General features: G+C 39.6%; 1 protein-coding gene across 23 annotated transcripts in view; it reads left to right on the top strand.

Moving 5' to 3' along the window:
• RyR (Ryanodine receptor) overlaps positions 1-23,565 on the top strand; it is a 1,962,175-nt gene that overhangs the window by 1,054,830 nt on the left and 883,780 nt on the right. For 22 of the 23 annotated variants that reach the window (XM_067773071.1, XM_067773075.1, XM_067773079.1 and 19 more), the window contains exons 15-16: positions 4,031-4,235; positions 19,523-20,285. The exons of the other annotated variant lie outside the window; for it this stretch is intronic. In XM_067773071.1, the coding sequence (XP_067629172.1) occupies positions 4,031-4,235; positions 19,523-20,285 (968 nt within the window). The remainder of the gene's footprint in view (positions 1-4,030; positions 4,236-19,522; positions 20,286-23,565) is intronic. 23 annotated transcript variants of the gene reach the window in all.

Raw genomic sequence — 23,565 nt, forward strand, 5'->3', positions numbered from 1 at the left:
TAATCCGCTGCTTATGCTCCTTTTTATGCAGGTTTAGATGCATGAGATTGTCATGTCAAAAACCCAGACTTGCCCATATTTATAAGTAAAAAATAAATAAAACCAAATACTTGGCTTAATCTAGCTTGAAAAAAGATAAAATGTCAACACTGTTCCCCTTTCTTGTATACTGGGCAAAAAACAACCGTCATGCCAATCGTCGGGCATGCACTAGTCCAACCATATTTTGCAAAGAAGCTGATGCATGCGCCTTACCAACTCCCCGCCGCCGTATTTTAATAGCTCCGCAGGCAATCAATCAGCCCCGCGGCTTTGTTTTTTTTTTTTTAATGTGGTTATTGCTATTCTGACTTCGTCATAATCGAGTGGTGCACATTTATTCCATCATCATCGATTGCGGGATCGGGTTCGTCATCCATGGTGCCTAGCAGCTCAAGCTCCTCGCACTCACGCCTTTCTGCCTGTGCTTTTTTCTTCCTTAAAAGGCGTCTCGCTTCTCTTTTCAACTCGCGGTAGCGGTCACACACTTCTTTTGTCGCACTCGCTTTTAACGTAGCTCTGTAGGCAGCGCCTTTTCTTTCAGTTGCAACGCGGCATTTTTTAACGTACCAGTTGTTTTTTGTTTGGCGGCCACCGTGGTGTGATGGTAGCGTGCTCCGCCTACCACACCGTATGCCCTGGGTTCGCACCCCGGGCAAAGCAACATCAAAATTTTAGAAATAAGGTTTTTAAATTAGAAGAAAATTTTTCTAAGCGGGGTCGCCCCTCGGCAGTGTTTGGCAAGCGCTCCGGGTGTATTTCTGCCATGAAAAGCTCTCAGTGAAAACCCATCTGCCTTGCAGATGCCGTTCGGAGTCGGCTTAAAACATGTAGGTCCCGTCCGGCCAATTTGTAGGGAAAATCCACATTGCAATTAAAGAGATGGTTGGTGTCGTGTGGGAACACATTGCAATCAGCACATACGTTATGTACGTCGGGGTTGATTCTGGATAGTTAAGAGTTTAACCTTTTACAGTATCCTGATCGAAGTTGAGCTAGAGTGACACGCGTCTCCCTAGGGATAGTGGTTTCTTCTTCTGCGACTTCAGGCTATTTATCTTTAAGAACTGGGTTCGTCGGGGAATCCTGGCATCGAGGTCCAGCGCCTTTTTTGAAAATAACTGAAGATCTTTTATGTTTTTGTCTTCATACGGCTGTGTTCTCAGGTGCCCTTTTTTCACATAATGCTTGCGGATACGACTTCTTAAGTCACTGTGAGGAGGAGCCTTTTATTCAGATGTCTGTTGAGGTGCCCAGGTTTCTGGGTATTCAACAGACACTATTTGTTCAGCATTTTATTTCACTCCCTGATGGGGGGTATTCTCGCCTCACTGTGTAGGTGCGGTTCTGAGGGCAGTGTTTTGGCAGGCCGGTATTTTCTTCCAGTGAGTAACCATTAGGCTTGGCGACCATATCCGGGACGCGTATCATACAATCGGCCTACCAATTGCTTTGTAAATGGTACTGAGCGTTTCTTTGTCTTTACCCCAAATGCTGCCGGCAGGAGATTTGAGGACTTTATCACAGCTCTGAATTTTAGATACAATTGCGGAAGCATGTTCGCCAAAATGTAGGTCCTCATCGAACGTCACACCCGGTGACAAAGTCAGGTTTCGCGAGGCTAAAAAACTGGAGAGATCAGGGTGGGCCTGTGGCCATTATCATGCAGTCATCGGCGTAGGATATAATGGTGACTCCTTCTGGTGGCGAGTTGCATCGATGCTTGCCGACCAGACGGATAATATGCGATCCATCTTTTGAGGCTTGGAGGAAGGGAGGACCCTTTCAAGACTTGCTGTAACGTGCTTTAGTTGACTGTAGCAAAAGCTTTTTGTAACTCTAACCCTACGGGCACTGTTCTCTGGTGGGGTTTTTGATTCAATCCACAATTAATAGTTTTTGCACAGTGGTAGTGCTATGTAGTTTTCGAAAGGCATGCATATGATTGGCAAGACACAAATTTGCAGTGAAATAGGGAAGCAGAATGGCTTCAAGTGTCTTGGCTACTGGCGATTGGAGAGATATCGGCCGATAAGATGCTCCTATGTTGGCTGGTTTCCCATGCTCTAGGTGCGGTATCACCCTGGCCATTTTCCATTTTTCGGTGATAACGAAAGTGGGCAAGAAGAGGTTGAAGATATGCTTTTTCAACCGTAGAATGCATTACATATTGTCGGCCGAGAGCGCTCACGTATTTTTTCGCATACAACAGCACTTTGTCGCCTAAGGTGATGGAAATTTTGTGGTTGCGTTTAGTCGGGTTCGACTTTACTGTAGAACATAGCTTAGCCACACCGGCAGAGAAGTTACAATTCTTTAAGCGCTTCTCCCATTTCGCCCGCTTGTGTTTATTCACAAGCTGTCTGATGAGTTTATTTATGTCTTTTATTTTGGGCTCGCCAGGGTCGTGCCGTCTTATAGAGTTATTTTCTCTCGCTAGAGTTGCGGCCTTCGCTGGAATGTGTGGCCGGATGTTCGTGAGTCTTGAAGCGGGAATAAAACAAGCCGACGCTGATTCAATGATCTTGCGGAAAGCAGGCGAGCGTGACGGGAATCATTGGGAGGGCAGCAAAGCGATTATCTGTATATATTTCGTAGTTTTCTCACTTTTATTTTTTGAAGTTGATGAAAGTGCGTTTTTCAGTAGTGATAAATTCGTCTGATGGCTCGACCGAAAGAAGTATGAGTAGGTGGCCGAATGACAATATTACCATCGGCTGCCAGTTGACGCAGTTAACAAGTCCTGCGCTCACGATGGAAATGTCTGGCGAACTACGACAGCTTCCTACCATACGTGTGGGAGCATTCCCGTTTAGCGTGCAGAACGCCGCTTATTCTATTTTGTCAACCAGCATCTCACCCCTGCTTTCCGCCGGTAGATCAGAATTCCACAGATCATGGTGAGTATTAAAATCGCGATGACCGCCTCCATTTCCGCTCTTGCGATTTGTCTGTGGACCTTATACCTAGAGCAGGTCTGCAAAGCAGATCTTGCTGTGAGTTTAGTCTCTTGATCGCAGGAATGCGGACCTTGTGCGGCTTCTTAAAATCAACTATCTCCGTGATCTTCCCAGTTAACCCATTACAGTTTAACTGCAGTATTCTGTGGCGTCCTTGTTATACGGTTTGTGGCCATGCAACAAGGCGCCATGAAACCTGTCGGATGGTTGCCGTCGCTGAGACCAGAACATCTAGGAAAGTGGCACCGTCCAAGGCAGGAACTGCATTTGGACAGATGTCGCAGTTATATATATTCAAACGGTGCACAAGGTGGTAGGCACTAAGAGTCTGTTTCCATGACGTACTCGTGTGCTAGTGCCGGAAAGAGCGGGAGATAACGATTCTAAATAGCAAAACCGATAAAGGATTTCTTCATATTTCTCTGTTTAGGATTATGGGAATTAATAAACTATTTTATTTCCACATCATACACATATGTAACCTTTACTCCTTGATGATAGGAATAAACACTGACCACTTTTAACTTTCGGTTCGGGGTGGACCTTATTTTGGGATTTGCCCATTACATATGTACATTGTTGTAATTTTTGTTAAAACTAATAAAAAAAAAGCTGTATAAATGAACTAACATATGTATATATGTAGAATCCAAGACTTTTGTCAGCACATATGAATTCAAAAATAGGTACACAACCTAACCTAACCTTCATGAAATAATATAGCAGCATGGTTGCTTTTCTGTTTTTTTTTGTTTCATTTATAGCTGGGTTTCTCAATATTTGATTACAAACTACTAAACAAATAAGCCTTTGAAGATATGTTCTGAGTATGTATTTACAAAAAAGTGGTGAAAAGACTTTCAGTGAAGTGCTTAATCAAATATTGAAAGAAATTCCAACGCATAATCTTGGCAATGTGTTTTACTAAATTTAATGTTTTTGTTTAAATCTCTGGACTATACACATCTGCATATCTTTATTACTTGTTGTAATAATACTTTATTTTTATTGTAATTCCTCCAATAACACAGGTTTTTCACTGAACGGTGAGCTTTTGATGGATGCTTTAGGTGGCGAGACTACTTTTGCGGATGTAACAGCTGAAGGGGTAGGATTTGTACCCGCCTGCACTCTGGGTGTTGGACAAAAAGCGAGATTAATATATGGTCAGGATGTCGACTCACTCAAGTTTTTTACTACCTGTGGCCTCCAAGAAGGATACGAACCGTTTTGTGTGTAAGTAGTTAATTTACATATAAAATGGATATATAGTTATAAAACGACACGATTACTGAGTGAACCCCCAGCGGATTAGGGGGTTAGAATATACCCGCGGTAGGTATGCCTGTCGTAAGAGGCGACTAAAATACCAAATAAGTTCAAGGGGTTGTGTAACGCAGCCCCTTTATGTTGCCAGCGTAATATATAGCTTCTCCAAACCCAATTGTCAACCTCACCTATCCGTGCCGAATCCTGTTTCATTAACAACCGAGGTTCTGGCGACCCCGAACTCCTCATGAATGTAGGTGGTGGGAGGGCAAAATGGCCTGGAAGGTCGCATGTGGTCATAACAAATCGTTCCCAAGATGGGCGGGCTTGGTACCGGAATGTACCGGATCTGCATCCGGCGAAGGACCATCGACATTGATAGCACTCCCGAAGGCTTCCGAGGAGTGTCCTTATCGCTACAACAATAACAACATCAACATTACTGAGTGAGTAGTATTGATACCTTTACAAAAAATATTCGAGTATTTCCTGCTCGATGCTTTTTACCAAGGGTATATGGTCTACAGGTTTAACTCTTCAATTAACATGGTAATGTTTACGCAAAAAAATGAAATTATCATGTAAAGTTCTGTCGCTGAGTCGTTCGGGGGTGTTTTGTCTTCTCTCCTAATTTCTTTTTATAAACTGTATAATTCTAATAAGAAATTTACTTTTTATAATTGCATTTTGCAACAGTTTGATGCTACCTAACATTATGAGATATTGCTCTTTATATTGTTATAAAACAATAAATTAATTCTATGTTATAAAACAATAAATAATTTCTATTGTAAACAACAATAATGCCCTGTGTTTGCGGCCATAGGGTTGATAGAAATCAACCGAAAGTGCAGAAATTGGAGTGTGCAAAGTGCAGCGAACTCTTTCACGCGAGTTGTGTTGGTATTCGTCCGGCTGATATCGAATTTTTGCAAAGTTCTGAGAAATGTTTTTTTTTGCAAAACTTGTGCCGCTCAGCGTCGGAATTCCTTCCGTTCACCTCCTCCACCTATCGCAAAGGAGAAATCATCTACTGCCATTAGTGGTGATATCGGTAATTCTTCTGTATCCAATGCTAAGAGTTCCCTGACACCGAAGTCCGATGAATCTACGAAGCATAGTGACATTTCTCTTAGAAATGTAGATAACCAACAAGTGTCTTTAAAATCTTTGTTTAAGTTGATGGCATCTCTTCAAGCCGACAATAGGGCTGACTACATTCACGACGGCGGTGTAGCCGCCACATCTGCCATATTATTTTTCACATGTTCTTATGAGCGTCGTTATTTTAGGTGCAACAGAGCAGCACGACAATCAATCACGAAAGCTGTTGTAGCCAGATTAAGCCTAATTCTATTTTTGGGAAATTACAGTGAGTGGCGTCCTTTTTATTTCGTCAATAAAAACTAAAATAGAAGTAAATAAAAGATAATAAAAGCTAAAATCATTCTTTTACACATTTTTTAAACATAAATAATATTTTTTCTAAATTTTTTGCAACTGTTTGCTGTAATTTATATTGGTGGCTGCCGCTTTCAAAGTAATCAAGAAGCCAATGCTTGGCTACGGTTGTCGTCAAGCTTTGCTTCATTGTGGTTGTGGTCTGTAGACGGCGTGTTGAATCTGATCAGCCCTAATGGTCGTGTGTATAATTTGGTGGATGATCTTAAATCACTTAATAACAAATTAGTTTTGCAATCTGCAAATATGAATTCGGCCCTTCAAAACATCCATAGTAACATACTTGAAAAAGACAATATGATTACTTCTCACACTGCTGAAGTAAAAATACTGCGGGATTCTTTGAATGTCGCTCTTGATAGTTTCAAGCATAGAGCTAACAACAAAGCTGACTACTCTTTGTTGCCAACTAATAATTCGTCAACTTATGCTCCAAATACAATATCTTTCGTTGGTACACGTTCATATGCTCATATTGTCAATACGAATAAGAGTTTCCCCACACCCACCCTGTCGTCTACCATTGCCAAATATAATGATCATGGGTGGGCATGAGCTTAGCACCCGCTAAGCGGCCATATACGTATCAAGCCAACCTAATATAAACGCACGCAAGTCATTTTCTCTCAAAAATGTCTCATGCACATACAACTTGTACGAGAGCAACCCAAATTGAATTTGCTGCGTGAAAACCTAACTCGATGTCCAATTTTTGTTCTGCGTGACGTTTGCACACATGCTTCACATTGTCGCAGCGCATGCTTATTTGGGTTAGAGCAAAAAACGCCGTTTGTTTGCGTGCGCTAAAAACGTAGTGCGGTTTTATTAGGTTGGCTTGTATACGACGAGCGAAATAAAAATGACTACTTCGACGAAATGAACACATTTAGTTTGATTTCGACGTCCGTACAATAAGGAAGTGTCGCATGCACTATTACCATGAAAAATTTTCATTCATACATTCGTATTGTACGATCAAACACTGTACCAAGAGTGAAGGGCACATTACTAATACTTAGCATAGACTTGACTTGACTTGAGAACTGTCACTTACAGTTCTGTTAATTTAACATTGCAGGTTACTGATTACTCAAAACTTAGCAACACTTAACTTGACTTAAGGCTCCATTACTGATACTTAGCATAGACTTGACTTGGCTTGCGAACTGTCACTTACAGTTCTGTTAAATTAACATTGCATGTTACTGATTACTCAAAACTTAACTTGACTTAGAAGTCTGTTGAATTTTGATTTTCTATGTAAGTTCTAAGTGACGTTTACATTTTGAGATGCCATTTGTTTGTTTCCATTTCATTTTAACATTTTGTTATACAAATTGACATTTATTTAAAAATAAATTTCAACGCTGATTATGATGCCAGATTTTATGCGCCAAGTGGAGTATAATCGTGGCTAAGTTGCCAAGTTTACGCCAAGTCAAGTCAAGTCTATGATAAGTATCAGTAATGGATCCTTTAGAAGTCTGTTGAATTTTGATTTTCTATGTAAGTTCTAAGTGACGTTTATATTTTGAGATGCCATTTGTTTGTTTCCATTTCATTTTGACCTTTTGTCATAAAAATTGACATTTATTGATTATGATGCCAGATTTAATGCGCTAAGTGGAGTATAATCGTGGCTAAGTTGCCAAGTTTAGGCCAAGTCAAGTCAAGTCTATGCTAAGTATCAGTAATGGACCCTTCAGTGTGATACGTGCTTGCATTACAAGCGCTGAAATCAAACTAAATAAATATTAGATTTTGCATTCGTGCTCGCCCCGCGTTCGTGCATACTAACTAACACATTCTCAATTTGCTAATCGTGTATATGCAATGGTGCCCACCGCTGATAATGATGTTACCCATGCAAAAAAACGGCTAGCTTAAAGCGGCAGTTACCAACGAACATACGTAGAAAAAACGTGTCAGCTGACACGACCTAACATACGAGTGTGCTATGTAAACGAAAACTCACCGCCGTTCAACGCACGTGCGTACGTAGCCCGGAACGTAGAAATCAAAACAATTTTGATTTTTTCCGTAAGAACGTGTCAGCTGATCGCTCTCTCATTAGACAGAGTGGCCTAGTAAACTTTTGTGCGCTAATTTTTGGCCGTTTGCAGTTTTATGCAAAAACACCTAATTAAAGTTTGAAAAATTGTGAAAATAATTCAAAATAATTAATTAAAAGTGCAGGTTATAAATATGTAATCTATTTATATTTATTTAATATTAATTCCAGCCTTTTACAACATCAAAAATTAAATTGAAAAAAGTTGATGTTTCCATAAGCATGCATGCAAACTGGTCAATGGCAACAGTGCTTATCTGTAAACAATACACACACAAATATGTTATGTACATTGATTTCTACGGGCTTGAGGGTTCTGTTAAACATGTTTCGTACGACAAAGGTCCGTACGTACGGCACACGTCGGTGGGTAATTGCCGCTTAATGCAGTCAACGTCCACGGTGTCTTGCGCTGTGACGTCGACATTAACAGATGTTATTTCGTCATTTGCTTTATCTCCTGTTCCTAATACTAGTGTTAATGCCTGTACACTGATAGAAAATGCAAATGCTTGCGCTACCTCTACGCTCTACGGATGCAGTGACTGCATTAGCTGCTTCTATTTCCTCTCTTTTTCTTTCTGCTGAGACAAATAATGTGGGTGATAACGCTCAGTGGGAGAAGGTGACGTACAAACGGACTAGCAACTATAATAAAACTCACATTATCCGATGCTGCTGCTTCTGAAATAATTACCGTGGATGGTAGTGCACAGTGGGAGAAGGTGCCGCGGAAGCCCAAAAATAATAATAATAATAATAACAATAATGCGCACGTTCGGATAAGAGGCACTAAAGCAAGCACGGATCTGATTGTTGCTGACCGATACAAATGGCTTCATCTGTCCTCCTTTTCGCCATCCGTCTCTGAAGATGATATCAAAGATTACGTGGCTAAACAAATCGTTATGGATAGAACTTCATTATCATGCACTGAGCTGGTAAAAAAAGATGACCGTACTCTCATCTTTGCATAGGGTTAGATTCAAGTTGGGAGCCCCTGAGTCCCCCTTTGAAAAATTATTACGCCCGGAAATCTGGCCAACAAACGTTACAGTGAAGCCTTTTCAGATTTTTCGAAAGTCTCGGCGAAAACTATCGGGGACGTAGCAAGTACCAACCACCCGCTCTTTAGTAATGATAATGGCACTAGCGCTATAAATAATAAGTTGTTAAGTATTTATTTTCAAAACATCTCGGGATTGCTTACAAAAGCTAGTGACGTATTTTTAACTTCGTCTCGCAGTGAGTTTGATGTATGTTATTGTAGAAACATGGTTGAACTTCGCGGATGTAGAATTCCTCTATCCTAATATCTATAATACTTATCGAGAAGATAGAGACGCAAATAAAACAAATTGCTTAAGGTGGAGGCGTTCTAATTGCGGTGAACCGGTTTTCAGTCCATTTAGAAAATGATGATTCTCTCCTCGACCAGTTGTGTATATGCATCTTTGGAAGGCTTGGTAAATTATTCGTTTGTACTTCTGACATTCCACTTTACAGTCGCGATTCTTTGTATTCTGCTCACATAAGAAATATTGTGAATCTTTATGAGAACAGCGGGTGAATAGCTCGCACGAAATAAATTTTATAGATAGTCTTTTCAGTATTACTTAACTTCAGTATTAATTAACTTAACCCAAATAAATTCATTTTTCAATGACCTTAATAATATTTTAGATCTTATCTTTGAAGATGAAAACTTAATTTTTAATGTTTCGGAGACCACTTTCCCTATATGCATGCACCATGTCCCACTCTCCTTAACTCTAGAATTTTTTAATTTAGTTTCAGGCCCGAGTATAATCTCCAACGCAAAGTTTGATTTTCGTGCCGCTGATTTTAATGCTTTAAATGAAAAAATTTTGGATTTCAATTGGAATTCAATTTTCAGCTCTAAAAGCGTAGCGGAATGTTACGACGCCTTTCTTCTTAACATACTCGAAATTTTCTCTGATAATCTACCTTTACATCCAGCGAGAATTCATAAACTTCCGTGGTATACGAAAAATCTAAAAAAGCTTAAGAATCTTAGAATTAAACATTTTAAACTCTATAAAGCCTCTAAGGATGTCCTTAATAAAGAAAAATATATTTATAATAGTAAAAGCTTTAATGTCTTTGACAAATTTTTATACAAGCAATATATTTCTCGGTATGAAGTAGAGTTGAAGGAAAACATTAAGGCGTTCTGGATATATATAAGATCTAAAAAAGGTTGCTCTAATATCCCAAATTGTGTGTCGTACTGCGGTAAAGCTTCTGAGAGCTTATTGGATACTGTTAACCCTTTCGCAGATTTCTTTAAATCAAACTTCGTAACTAGCAACTCTCCTAGTAACTTTTCCGCCGACGTCGAACAAACGGTTGATTTCGGATCCATGTTAGTCTCAAAACAAGCCATTATGAAATACATCCTAGCTCTACAAACTTCAATAAAAAGCGATAATGACGGGCTTTCGTCGTTTATTTTAATGAAATGTAGCACGTCGTTGTGCGTCCATTAAATTACATTTTCAATTTGCCCCTAGCAAGAGATGAGTTTGTCGATAGGTGGAAAATAGCCTCGATTTCTCTTATATATAAATCAGGCAACAAAAACGTTCTAACCAACTATAGACTCATCTCTAAACTGTCCACTTGCTCTAAGCTCTTTGAAAAAGTGGGAAAAGAGAAGCTGTCATTTGCAATAAAAGGGTCCATAGATGAATGCCAACACGGGTTTCTCAGTGGTCGCTCCACAGTTACGAACCTAGGCTCATGTTCTTATTTTTGCATTTCGTCGTTCAAAAATGGACACCAAGTTGATGTTGTATATACTGGCTTCGGGAAGGCATTTGATACTGTCACCCACAGCATACTATTGCGCAAGCTTGAGCTATTGGGTTTCCATTCTACCTTTTTACGTTGGATTGGGTCCTATCTCACTAATAGAACCTCGTTCGTCGAAATTGAGAATATCAAGTCTTATTCATTCATTGCCACATCTGGGGTACCTCAGGGTAGTATTCTCGGGCCAATTTTATTTCTTCTTTTTATAAATGATATAGGAACCTGTTTAAGAAGTTCAAAATACCTGCTCTACGCAGATGATCTGAAAGTTTTTAGGACAATTTCGAGCATGTTAGATGTGTGCCTTTTACAAGATGATCTAAATAGATTAACTAATAGGAGCATTATAAGTAATCTACGCCTTAATATTGATAAGTTTATATGTTGGAAATCTAGGCATAAAAGCTGTAATAATAATAATAAATAAATAAATAAAGAAATGTTTCTTTATGACATTTTCGAAAAATCTCAATACGGTTAATTCCGCGTATTCCATTGCTGATGATAATCTCTCTAGCGTCAGGGAATTCGTTGATCTTGGCGTAACGTTTGACTACGGTTTTACCTTGGCGAATCATATTAGCTCCATTCTACCTAAGGCCTATTCCAATTTCGCTTTCCTGCGGCGATATGGGCGAGCTTGCAAAGATCCATACACCAGAAAATATTACATAATTCCTTAGTTCTCTCAAAGCTGGAATATACTTCCATAATTTGGAACCCAATTTATTACTCTCATTCTCAAAGACTGGAAAGAGTACAGAAAAGTTTCACTCGATTCGCACTCCAACCGCTTAATTTTTTAGAAATTTTACTTTCTTACCGCGCCCGCCGTGCCCTCATAAACATGAAGTCGCTTGCGGCCAGACTTTCTATACAGTCTCTGCTGTTTGTGTATGATCTTATATGTGGTTGGGTTGCCTGCCCGGAACTACTAACGCAAATTGGCTTCAATGTCCTGGGCAGGACCCTTCGTGCCCAATATCCGATCCATGTGAAAGTAGTCGGAGCTAATTATCACAATTTTGATCTTATCTCTAGGGACCTCAATGAATACAACAAGATCTTTTTTTAGCCTTGAGCTTGACTTCACACTCCCAGGAGCATCTTTTAGCTCTATACTTTTTTTATGTATAAAATAAATTTTAGCATTTAAGGCTTTTTAATTTAAATTAGTCTGTAAGATTAATGAAATCATAGACTAATAAAGTAAGTGCAATGAAATGAAAACTGAAATAAAATGGTGCAAATATATTGGATAAATACCATAGTGTATATAAAAATAAAACAAAAAATCCCACATTGTGGAAACTGTACCAGCATTTTACGTGTAAGCCGATATTACACTTAGCACACATTTTTCGGGTACGTTGATGGCAATGTCCGCAAACGTCGTTGCGAGCAGTAATTGCAATGTGTTCCTTGAACCCACATGTAGACCTTATGTCATCTGGTGTCTCTGATTTCCAAAGGAACACCACAAGAAGAGTCATGTGTTTGCGGCTTTACATCTTTTTTTTAAGTAAATGGTAGTTATCGTTCTACGAAAATCATACTAGGTCCAGTTATTAGAAGATTGTCTTTTTATCATCCAGTTCATTTTGGCAAGCAGCATCTAATACAAAAGCAAACAAAGGGAACCACCAATTTTTCCCGCGAAGTCCTACCCTCATGGAGTCAATATTTTAATCGAAACGATTACCTCCCCCCATATACTTATTGTACATCCTTATAACAGCTGGGCAATCGACTTGAATTTTTGACCGTTTTTCATTTACGAATCCAATTCAGTCAACCTTTGTGACAGGAGTCAATTTGCGACAGTCAGATGCAATGTTCGCAATACTGTTGTCATGCCACTTGGCTGCAATAATGTGCTCAGTCATTTGTTGACACAGCTGACCTCTAGGCCTTTTCTTCAAAGCTTTTGAAAGAAGAAAGTTCCAATTGCGCCCGAAAGCATTGACTGAATCCAACAAATGACATTTGATAAGAGTTGTCAACCAATTTTGCTGGATACAACTACTCATTGGCTTTACATAAATAGTAAATGCACTAAAAATTATGGTTGCCGGGTGGTAGAAAAAAATATGCAAACAACTGTCACCTACAGGTGACGGTATCCAGATCCTAAGACAACGCTCAAGAAAATTGCTTACTTTTCCTCGTAAGCCAAACTTCAATTGTTTTTATTTAAAAATTTGTTTTGTACCTTTTCTATTATTCATTTCCTTGTTATTGATATTAGATAAAAATTAAAAAATTTGCACACGGCGATGGTTGCTAGGACATGTTTCTGAATTTCACTTCTACATCAGCTAACTTTTCGAGAGCTGAGTCTTGAGCTCAAAGTCTCAAACATTCATCCATCAAACTGACGTAAAGACAGACGCCTCTATGCATTGTATTGCACGATAGATTCGCAAGTTATTCATCAGCGCCCGCAGACCTGGGTTTTCAATCTGGTTATTGCTATACTGACTTTATCATAATAGGGTGGGGGGACACTAATTCCATGTTGTTGTTGTTGTAGCGAAGGACTCGGGGAGTGCTATGGATGTTGACGGTCATTTGGCGGATGCAGATCCCGTATGTTCCGGTACCAAGCACCATCTCTAGGCGGAGCATCGCTGTCCCAATGGGGAGACACTATTGTGGTAGCAGCACTTCATAATTTAATTAAGTGCGTACTAATAGCGTGTTAAAACCAAACTTGGAATGCGGAGCTTTCATATTTTCAGTTCGCCTCTTTCACATATTTCTCCCACGGTCTAGACTTTTCGCGAATAGCCGTCTCCAATAGATGCTTATTTACTTTCGTTTATGTATCTCCCTCTTGTGAGAATGAAAACATGTAACCGATGTCCGAAGAGTACTAATATTAAGGAGGAAAACTTCTCTGCTCTCCTAAATGCAGACAGCGGTGTACCGCACAGGGACGACGAACCTGATAACGCAATCGATGATGATGGAATAAATGTCCTCTTACCCGATTATGACGAAGTCAGAATAGCAGTAACCAGTTTAAAAAGCAACAAGGCAGCGGACGTCAAATTTGAAAAAAACCTGCGGTCGTCGATTTTAAAGCCGACTTCGCCAGCACGAGAAGGAGCTGCGTATATGCCGCTATGCCTGAATTTGGTTTCCCCACATACCCAACTTACACGGCTGTGCAAAATGACGTTGAGCAACACCATCAGCTCCGTCAGAATTGGGAAGGACCTCTCCGAGACGTTCGAAACTAAACGAGGTTCCAGGCAGGGTGACCCCCTATCGTGCGATTTCTTTAATTTGATGCTGGAGAAAATTATACTAGCTGCAGAACTTAACCGCTCTGGAACAATCTTCTATAAAAGCGTGCAATTACTAGCGTATACTATTTACATTGATATCATCGGCCTGAACACCAGCGCCGTAAAATAATTACTCCAAACTGGAAAAACAAGCGGTAAAGATGGGTTTGAAGGCGAATGAGGACAAAACGAAGTACCTGCAAAAGAGCAAAGAGTCATAAGAATTAACATTAACAAACAAAAACTGAAATCTAACGAAGAATCAAATTTGCCAATAAATGCTACTTTGGACTAGGTAGCCAATTGAAAAGTAAAGTCCTCTCTCGGCAAACGAAAATCATGCTCTTCAAGTCACTTATCGTACCCGTCCTGCTATATTGTGCAGAAGCATAGACCATGACAACATCAGATGCAGCTGCCATGGCTAGGTATATTGTGTCACTAGATATACGAAAGGGCTAGGATTTTGGTCTTCACTATTCCCAAATGAAACTAGTGTAAATATCCAACACAACTTTTTGTAATTTTAAGTGTATTATGATTCTGTATCCCCACAAAAGACAGCCAGACTCTACTATTAGCTCAACTGCTATTAAACGAAAGAGTTCAAAAGTTTTGCCGTATAATTGAAATACTGTGCCATTAAGAACACTTCCAATTACTTTTGAATATCGGACCTCTACGTGATTCTTTTGCAATATCTTTGTATTCTAGCTGGGATCTTGTTCAGTTTCACGAATTGTTGATTGTGGCATGTGGGAAAATCCGTCAGCATTATTCAATGTTCCCCTTAGATCTTCAACTCTATAGCTAAAGCCTAACAACATCAACGCCCACCCTTGTATACGAGATGCAGCCATAACAGAAATAAAAGGCATACCCAAAAAAAACTCTCGCAATTTTGTTACTCTATATACAAAAGCTAAAGCTTCCTTTGGTTTCCCTGGAAACAAAAGCCATTGTTGGCAAATTACCGTCGGAACGTATGTGAGAAAGTACACCGGCTACCGCTGCATTATTAGAATCAGGTCATAAAACTAAAGGCAAACTTGGTTCAAAATGTATTAAAACACGATCTGTACATATTTCTTGCTTAATGTTACAAAAAACTTTTTCGAAGTAAAATTTTGCATCTTTTTTCTAACAAATTGTACAACAGTTCCATTTTCTGAGCTAAGTATTGTATAAACATTGAATTACAGCTAGCCATGCATATGAATGCTTTCAACTCACTAGCAGTGGCGTAACAATAGGGTGGAAGGGCTGGCAAAATGCCATGGGCCCCCTATCCAAGAGGGCCCGGGCCAGGACGCCGCGAGCTCAAAAATATTTTTTTTTAAATTGCACCTGGGTGTTTTATTTTATTCTAAATTAATATTTTTATAAGCTCTGCTTAAAATCCAAAGTGTGACAACTAAAGATCATAATACAATTTCAAGTTAATCGTTAAGCATTTCAACCAAACTAAACAAAAATATTCCCTCAATAGGGTAGGCACCTTGTCGTTGGTGTGAGGGCTTAGCCGAACTCCATAGCGCCCGACTATGAGGTGGAGCTGTTTAGGACTGGCATCTACGCCGTTTCGCCTCATAGCAGGGCGGCGGGATGTCGGTGACCAAGAACTGCCATCCCCTAATCCAGAGTGTTATGCGGACATTGCCTATTGGTCGATTTACAGCCAGGGGACAAGTTCGGCTGTATTCGAATGGAGCCTTCCCGAAACCGGGCAACCTCGGGAAGTATTGATGGCCTTACCACAGTAAGGGCGCTGCTGTGGCGGACGGTTCTTTCCCCGTATATAATACTGGACCGCTGAGCTCGCCTTGTCGGTCATTACCAAATTGTAATAAGGACGATGATAAGAGGACTGAGTAGCAAGCCAAGGACGACAAATACGCATTAAGCGATGCGTCGGCCTCGGGGAGCGAGTGTAGTGCTGATTCAATGAACTCCGTGTTGGAAACGCACACAAATGAAAACGTAGTAGAAGGGTGTAGAAGGGTACGGAGCAGAGGAAATAAAAGAGCTCTCTCGCAGTACCGTGCAGCACAAGAATTGTCCAACGCCTGGGAGCAGTGCTTGGAATGGGCCCAGAAGGCGGTAGAAGTAGGTCGAAAGCAGTTCAAAGGGTTTGCTGCGAGAAACCCTCGGGTTTTAACAAAAATAACTTCCATGGAGGAATCACCATATGAATAACAAACTTAAACTGTGATGAGCAGTAAGATTCCATCAATATTCACCTACTGGTTAATGTGAAGATAAAATAATAATAAACAAAAATTTTTAAGTTAAACGGTTTTGTTGAAAACAATACTTACATTCAGTAATAATAATACTGAAATATAGAAAATAATTAGGTAGGTCCTAGGTACTAGTCATCACACTCCTCATCAATCTAGGACGTTGATCAGAAAAATAAGTAAAAGCGTTGGGCGCGGAAAATTTCTTGTCAGGCGTAGCATAAATTTATTAAGGTTCAGTTGATCGTACTTATGCATATATGAAAATATCATTTATAAAGATGTTAGCCGATATCAATAGACATTTGATGGACCCACGCTTTTATTTATTTTTCTGATCAACTTCCTAGATTGATGAGGAATGTGATGACTAGTACCTAAGACCTACCTAATTACTTTCTATCTTTTAGTATTATTATTACTATACATGTATGTATTATATGTTCCAAATATGAGCCAAATCCGACCACAAGTAAAATTTTTTTGAATATCTCGATCCTTGCGCCACCTAGCGGTGATATGAAATATAAGCCTAATCGGACCAAAAATACGACTTTTTGAAATATTTTGAACTATATTCCAAGTTTCAAGCTTGTACCTTATCGGAAAGTTACTTAAATTTTAATTACAAAATTCGTTCCAACGGCCTGTCAAGCCAAGCTAAATAAAACCCTTTAAAAATACTAAAACTACCATATTTTACTTCTGAAAAATGCAAAAAAAAAAAAACAAGAAACACTTTTTCGGGGACAACATTGGTGAAAATTTTTCGGATGACTGAATAACAGAGCAAAGAAGAATTTAGAGCGAGATAATTGACGGCTTACTTTACCCGGTTATTCCACCATGATATCTCCAACCCAACCTGAACATTTTTCATTCATATGTACGTATGTTTCGACCGTTCGGTGTGGTAATATTGCGCGCGACACCTCCTTATTGTACGGACGTCGAAAGCAAACTAAATGTGTTTGGTCGTTTATTTTGACGAAGTAGTCATTTTTCGTTCGCTCGTCGTATACTAATCGACTATGTATCAAAATGATCTGGGCGAAAAAAGAAATTCATTTAGCCATGTCCGTCCGTCCGTCTGCCCGTAAACACGATAACTTGAGTAAATTTTGAGGTATCTTAATGAAATTTGGTATGTAAGTTCCTGGGTACTCATCTCAGATCGCTGTTTAAAATGAACGAAATCGGACTATAACCACGCCCACTTTTTCGATATCGAAAATTTCGAAAAACCAAAAAAGTGCAATAATTCATTACCAAAGACGGATAAAGCGATGAAACTTGGTAGGTGGGTTGACCATACGACGCAGAATTGAAAATTAGTAAAGTTTTGGACAATGGACGTGGTACCGCCCACTTTTAAAAGAAGATAATTTAAAAGTTTTGCAAGTTGTAATTTGGCAGTCGTTGAAGATATCATGATAAAATTTGTACATGTGTTCTAAGAAAAATTGGCAAAATGATGAAAGATGACGAACACGCCCACTTAAAAAAAAATTTTTTTTTTAAGTCCAATTTTAACAAAAAAATTGAATATATTTACAATATATAAGTAAATTATGTCAACATTCAACTCCAGTAATGATATGGTGCAACAAAATACATACAAAAATAAATGAAAATTTCAAAATGGGCGTGGATCCGCCCTTTTTCATTTAATTTGTCTAGAATATTTTAATGCCATAAGTCGAACAAAAAATGGTAAGGGCATAGCTTCTATGGCGATAACAGTTTCCTGTGAAAATGGGCGAAATCGGTTGAAGCCACGACCAGTTTTTATACACAGTCGACCGTCTGTACTTCCGCTCGGCCGTTAATACGATAACTTGAGCAAAAATCGATATATCTTTACTAAACCTACTTCACGTACTTATCTGAACACACTTTATCTTGGTATTAAAAAAATGGGCGAAGTCCGACTATGATCACGCCCATTTTTTCGATATCGAAAATTTTGAAAAATGAAAAAATGCCATAATTCTATACCAAATACGAAAAAAGGGATGACACATGGTGATTGGATTGGTTTTTTGACACAAAATATAACTTTACAAAAAAATTTGTAAAATGGGTGTCATCCTACCATATTAATTAGAAGAAAATGAAAAGGTTCTGCAGGGTGAAATCAAAAGCGCGTGGAATCATGGCAGGAATACTGTTCGTGGTATTAAAAAAAAAAAATAAATGTAAGGCGCGATAACCTCCGAAGAGATCTAAGGCCGAGCTTCTCTTCCAATTTGCGTCGTGCTCCTCTTGATTTTTCCCTACAAATTGGCCGGACGGGACCTACATGTTTTATGCCGACTCCGAACGGCATCTGCAAGGCAGATGAGTTTTCACTGAGAGCTTTTCATGGCAGAAATACAATCGGAGCGCTTGCCAGGCACTGCCGAGGGGCGACCCCGCTTAGAAAAATCTTCTTCTAATTGAAAAATCTTATTTCTAAAATTTTGATGTTGCTTTGCCCGGGAGTTGAACCCAGGGCATACGGTGTGATAGGCGGAGCACGCTACCATCACACCACGGTGGCCGCCGTTCGTGGTATTAAATATATAAATAAATTAGCGGTACCCGACAGATGATAGTGACCCACATTTTGGTGATGGTCAACATTTTGGTCGATATCTCAAAAACGCCTTCACATATACAACTAAGGGCCACTCCCTTTTAAAGCCCTCATTAATACCTTTAATTTGATACCCATATCGTACAAACTCATTATAGAGTCACCCCTGGTCCACCTTTATGGCGATATCTCGAAAAGGCGTCCACCTATAGAACTAAGGCCCACTCCCTTTTAAAATACTCATTAACACCTTTCATTTGATACCCATATCGTACAAACATATTCTAGAGTCACCCCTGGTCCACCTTTATGGCGATATCTCGAAAAGGCGTCCACATATAGAACTAAGGCCCACTCCCTTTTAAAATACTCATTACCACCTTTCATTTGATACCCATATCGTATAAACACATTCTGGAGTCACCCCTGGTCCATCTTTATGGTGATATCTCGAAAAGGCGTCCACCTATAGAACTATAGCCCACTCCCTTTTAAAATACTCTTTAATACCTTCCATTTGATACTTATGTCATACAAACACATTCCAGGGTTGCCCTGGGTTCATTTTCCTACATGTTGATTTTCCCTTATTTTGTCTCCACAGCTCTCAGCTGAGTATGTAATGTTCGATTACACCCGAACTTAGCCTTCTTTACTTGTTCTAAATACTATTCGTTTGTATTGATTTTCCATTTTACTGTAGTTTTTATTTTGATATACATACATACACATGTATATATGGATGTATATTTATTAAATTGTGCTTTTTTATTTAGCAATATGCGGCGACCAGTTACGCATTGGTACACGAAAGACCAGCCAATATTCGAGAATACCGAGGAGATGCCAGATTCTCGCATTGATGTTACACGTATACCCGGAGGTGCTGATACTCCGCCGCATTTAAAAATTTCTCATAATACTTTCGAGACCATGGAAAAGGCAAATTGGGAATTTTTGCGACTTTCGCTTCCTGTCACCTGTTCGAGTGATTTCATTACTGAGAATGAAAAGAGTCGACGGTGGGAAGAAATTAAATTACGTCAATATCGATTACAATGCGAGGCACAAGAGTTAGCTATTCAACAGCAACAAGCGGCTGCAAATGTGGATCATATGCTAAAAGGTGGATTCACTATGAGCGACATTAAAGGCCTAAATCAAAATTTTGAAGACACAGTAGAAGCAGATGAGCAAATGATGCAAGGCTCTGCAAAACCACCTCGCAAAAATTCATTGACACGAAACATTACATTTGAATCTGATTTATCTACTGACATGAGAGGATCCACAGGTGCCTTAAATATGGTAAATGGTTTTAATGGAATAAATGGAATGGACGAAGGAATTGATGACAAGAAAAAACGCGGTAGAAGTCCATTTAAGTTTTTCTCGAAAAAGTCACGGGATCAGAGTAAAGATAAGACGCCTTTACGTGCACCGGAGACCACACTAGAACGACGGAACACCGTCGCCCATGGTCGCAGTGTTATTAATGCACAAATGACTACAAAAACACCATCGCTTCGCATAAATTATGTAAGTTCAATTTTTTTTATAGTATTGTAGTTTTGTTGAATGGTTGGCAGTAAAGTCAAAATTACACTGAGAAAAATCCTTTGCTGGTGCGTTAATTACATCCATGCAGTGAGTATGGAAGACGTCTTGCAAATCGACGGGGGGGGGCGAAATAAAACTAGTAACGTCTCTTAATCTAATAGTTCGGCGCTAGTTCGGAACTAAGTATTGCGATTCGCTGCATGGATATTACACATTTAGAATTACCACGTTACCAAATCTTATTTTTGTAGCATGAAGTGACACCTCGCACACACGAAGTTTTGTTCTAATAAAGCTTAATTTATATGTAAGAGCTATAAATTGCTTTGGCATCCCCTTGATAGGGCTGTGCTACACAGCACCTTGAATCATTTGGTTTTTTAATCACCTCTTACTACAGACATACCTGCCGATTTTACGTTTATTCTAATACCTCTGGGGCTATCAATACTAGCCCAATAGTTTAATGTAAGTATGTATGTAGTAAAAGAAACAAACGAATATGCGAGGTTGTCACGCAAAGCGACAGTTATGCACTTCTTGTTTAATAACTGTTTCCGAAGTGGGGCTAACCGGATGCAGAGTTGACAGTAATACATACCATATATTGCTTAAGTCTGAGCAATATGTATTTAAAATAATCAATCAAAGGCAGCGACAACTGAAACAGTTAAAAACGTGTTCAAAGGTATGCGAAGGGTGTGATCTGCCATTTCGTAGCATATCGCAATGTTAACGGTGTCATTTTAAGGCACTGCACTGCAAGGGGACATAAACATAACAAGTACTTAATGCAAAAAGCAGCAAAAAAAAAAAAAGAAATAAGGACAAATAGGAACAGTCCAATAGTAATAATACAGTGTTACAAAAAAGGCAATAGTAAAAATACCTGGGGTGCTTTACCATTTTTCTAGTAGGTCACCAAAGTTGTCAAAATCCGAAAAAAGTAAAAAAAAGACGTTCACTGGGAAAAATTTCACAGTTGTATTATGTGTTCCTACTGATATATATATCGTTGCAAATGTCTTAATCTCTGTTTTTAGTATCAAGAGAGAAACTGAAAATCGGGTCAAAGTTATAGGAACGCAAGAGTCCAAAGGAACGAAAAACCGGGGTTTCGCCCGTAACTCACGATTTTGGGGAACATTTTTCACAGTTGTATTATGTGTTCTTAGTTCATATATATATCGTTGCAAAAGCCTAAACATCTGTTTATAGGATCAGGAGAGTCATAGACAACAAAAGTATAGGCACGCAAGAGTACAAAGGTACGGTTTTGCCCTTAACTCACGATTTTGAGGGTGTCCCGAGAAAGTCTTGTGTGCAGTTATTCTTAGATCTTTGATCCTTAGATCTAGAAAAATTATATGACTTCGCAGGTATTTTTTGGTGTCACACAGTGTAATTCATATTTAAAAACAAAATGTTTGCCGTCAAGTTGTTGAAAATATTTTTGTATCTACTAGTTTTGACATCGCATACCATTCCCAATGCAACAAGAAAATACACGCAAATGCAAATGTCCCAAACTTTGCAGAATGAAATACTAAAAAACATTGCATTTGAAAAGCAATGTACAAAACAACACGTCGAAGATATTTGCTGCAAGAAAACATTCGGTAAGGTAACCAGTGGTCGTCATGAAGCTTTTTTTGAGTGTATAAAATTAGAAATAAAAAATAAAAAATGCAATGCGCGATAACCTCCGAAGGGATTTTAGGCGGAGCTTCGTTTCCAATTTGCGTCGTGCTCCTTTTTATTTTTCCTACATGTAGGCCCCGAAGGGATGGGTGCGAGCTGCAGTCATGGTAAGGAAACATTCATATATGCTGCCTAATTACATTACTGAGGACCTCGTAGTGGTGGCCATTGAGCAGAAGAATATGCAGGAATTTATCCTGGCATCCTGCTACATGGCCCATACTGCGGAAGCTCCACCGATGGAGGCAAGTACAGGATGATGGGCGCAAAGGGCGGTTGGCCATAGGCGCGGATGCAAATGCGCATCACAATGCGTGGGGAGGAAGATATACGAATGAGAGAGGCGAATCTCTATTTTATTACATCCTGCAAACCAATTTGCAGATAGCCAACAGGAGAAGTGTCCCTACATACATTGGTCCAATATTCAGCAATGTTCTTGATATTACATTGAGTTCCGAACGTGATATATCAAGTTATGATTGGATGGTTCTTGATAGACCATCCTTCTTCGACCATGCGTATATCAGCATCACACTTCGATCACGGAGAGGGTAGTGCCGGGCTTGGTGACTGATACCAAGATCGAATGGGCGGTGAAGACCTTCTCTAAGTTTAAGTCGCCGGGCCCAGATGGTACTTTCCTGGCCATGCTACTAGTTTCAAGTAGAGCGGTCGTGGAATGGCTTAAAATAATATTCGATGTGTTCATAAGGCTGAATCATGTACCGCACTCTTGGATAACTGCTCGTATAGCTTTCCTACCAAAGGCGGGGAAGATCAGTCATGTGTATCCCAAAGACTATAGACCCTGTTACGCTAATGGATTTCATTTCTGCTCAAAACCTTTAAGAGGCTGATAGATGTGTACATAAAGTCCAACGTGGATGAAAAGCTGCTCTCCACAACACAACGTGTGTACACCAAGGGCAAGTTGGTAGACACCGCATTGTATAGGGTGGTAATAAGCATAGAGTAAGCCCTAGAATATAAGGAATATGCTCTAGGAGTGTTCTTATACATTGTCGGGGCTTTCAAAATGTTTCTAAATGGGCGATTATGGATGGTCTTAATTACATTAAAGTACACCCAGCCTTAACCAGATGGATCGGCTGCATGTTAAATTGCAGGAAGATTACCTAATAATGGGGATTGTATGAGGCCACCTCTACTGTGGACGCTGGTCATCAACCAACTGCTCAGGCGATTCGATGAAGGACCCATAAAACTTACGGCTTACGCAGAGGACGTAACAATTGTCATAAGTGCCTTCCAACGATTAGCACTTTGATGGATCTGGCCGTTAATACAACAACAACAATATGGATCGGGCGAATCGAGATATTCATACCTGGGCAACTAATGTCGGGTTGACAGCAAATGCGGAGAAGACGGATATGGTCTTGTTTACAAAGAGGTAAAAGGTCCTAAATTGGGCCAGGCCTAAGCTAGGAGGAGTGACCCTACAGGAGAAACCATGGACAAAATATCTAGGAATCATCCTAGACAGTAAGCTGTCATGGAAGCTCCACGTGGAGGAGAGGGTGAAGAAGGCCTC

The sequence above is a fragment of the Eurosta solidaginis genome, chromosome 3, assembly GCF_040869045.1.
Source record: "Eurosta solidaginis isolate ZX-2024a chromosome 3, ASM4086904v1, whole genome shotgun sequence".
In the NCBI taxonomy this organism is placed as follows: Eukaryota; Metazoa; Arthropoda; class Insecta; order Diptera; family Tephritidae; genus Eurosta; species Eurosta solidaginis.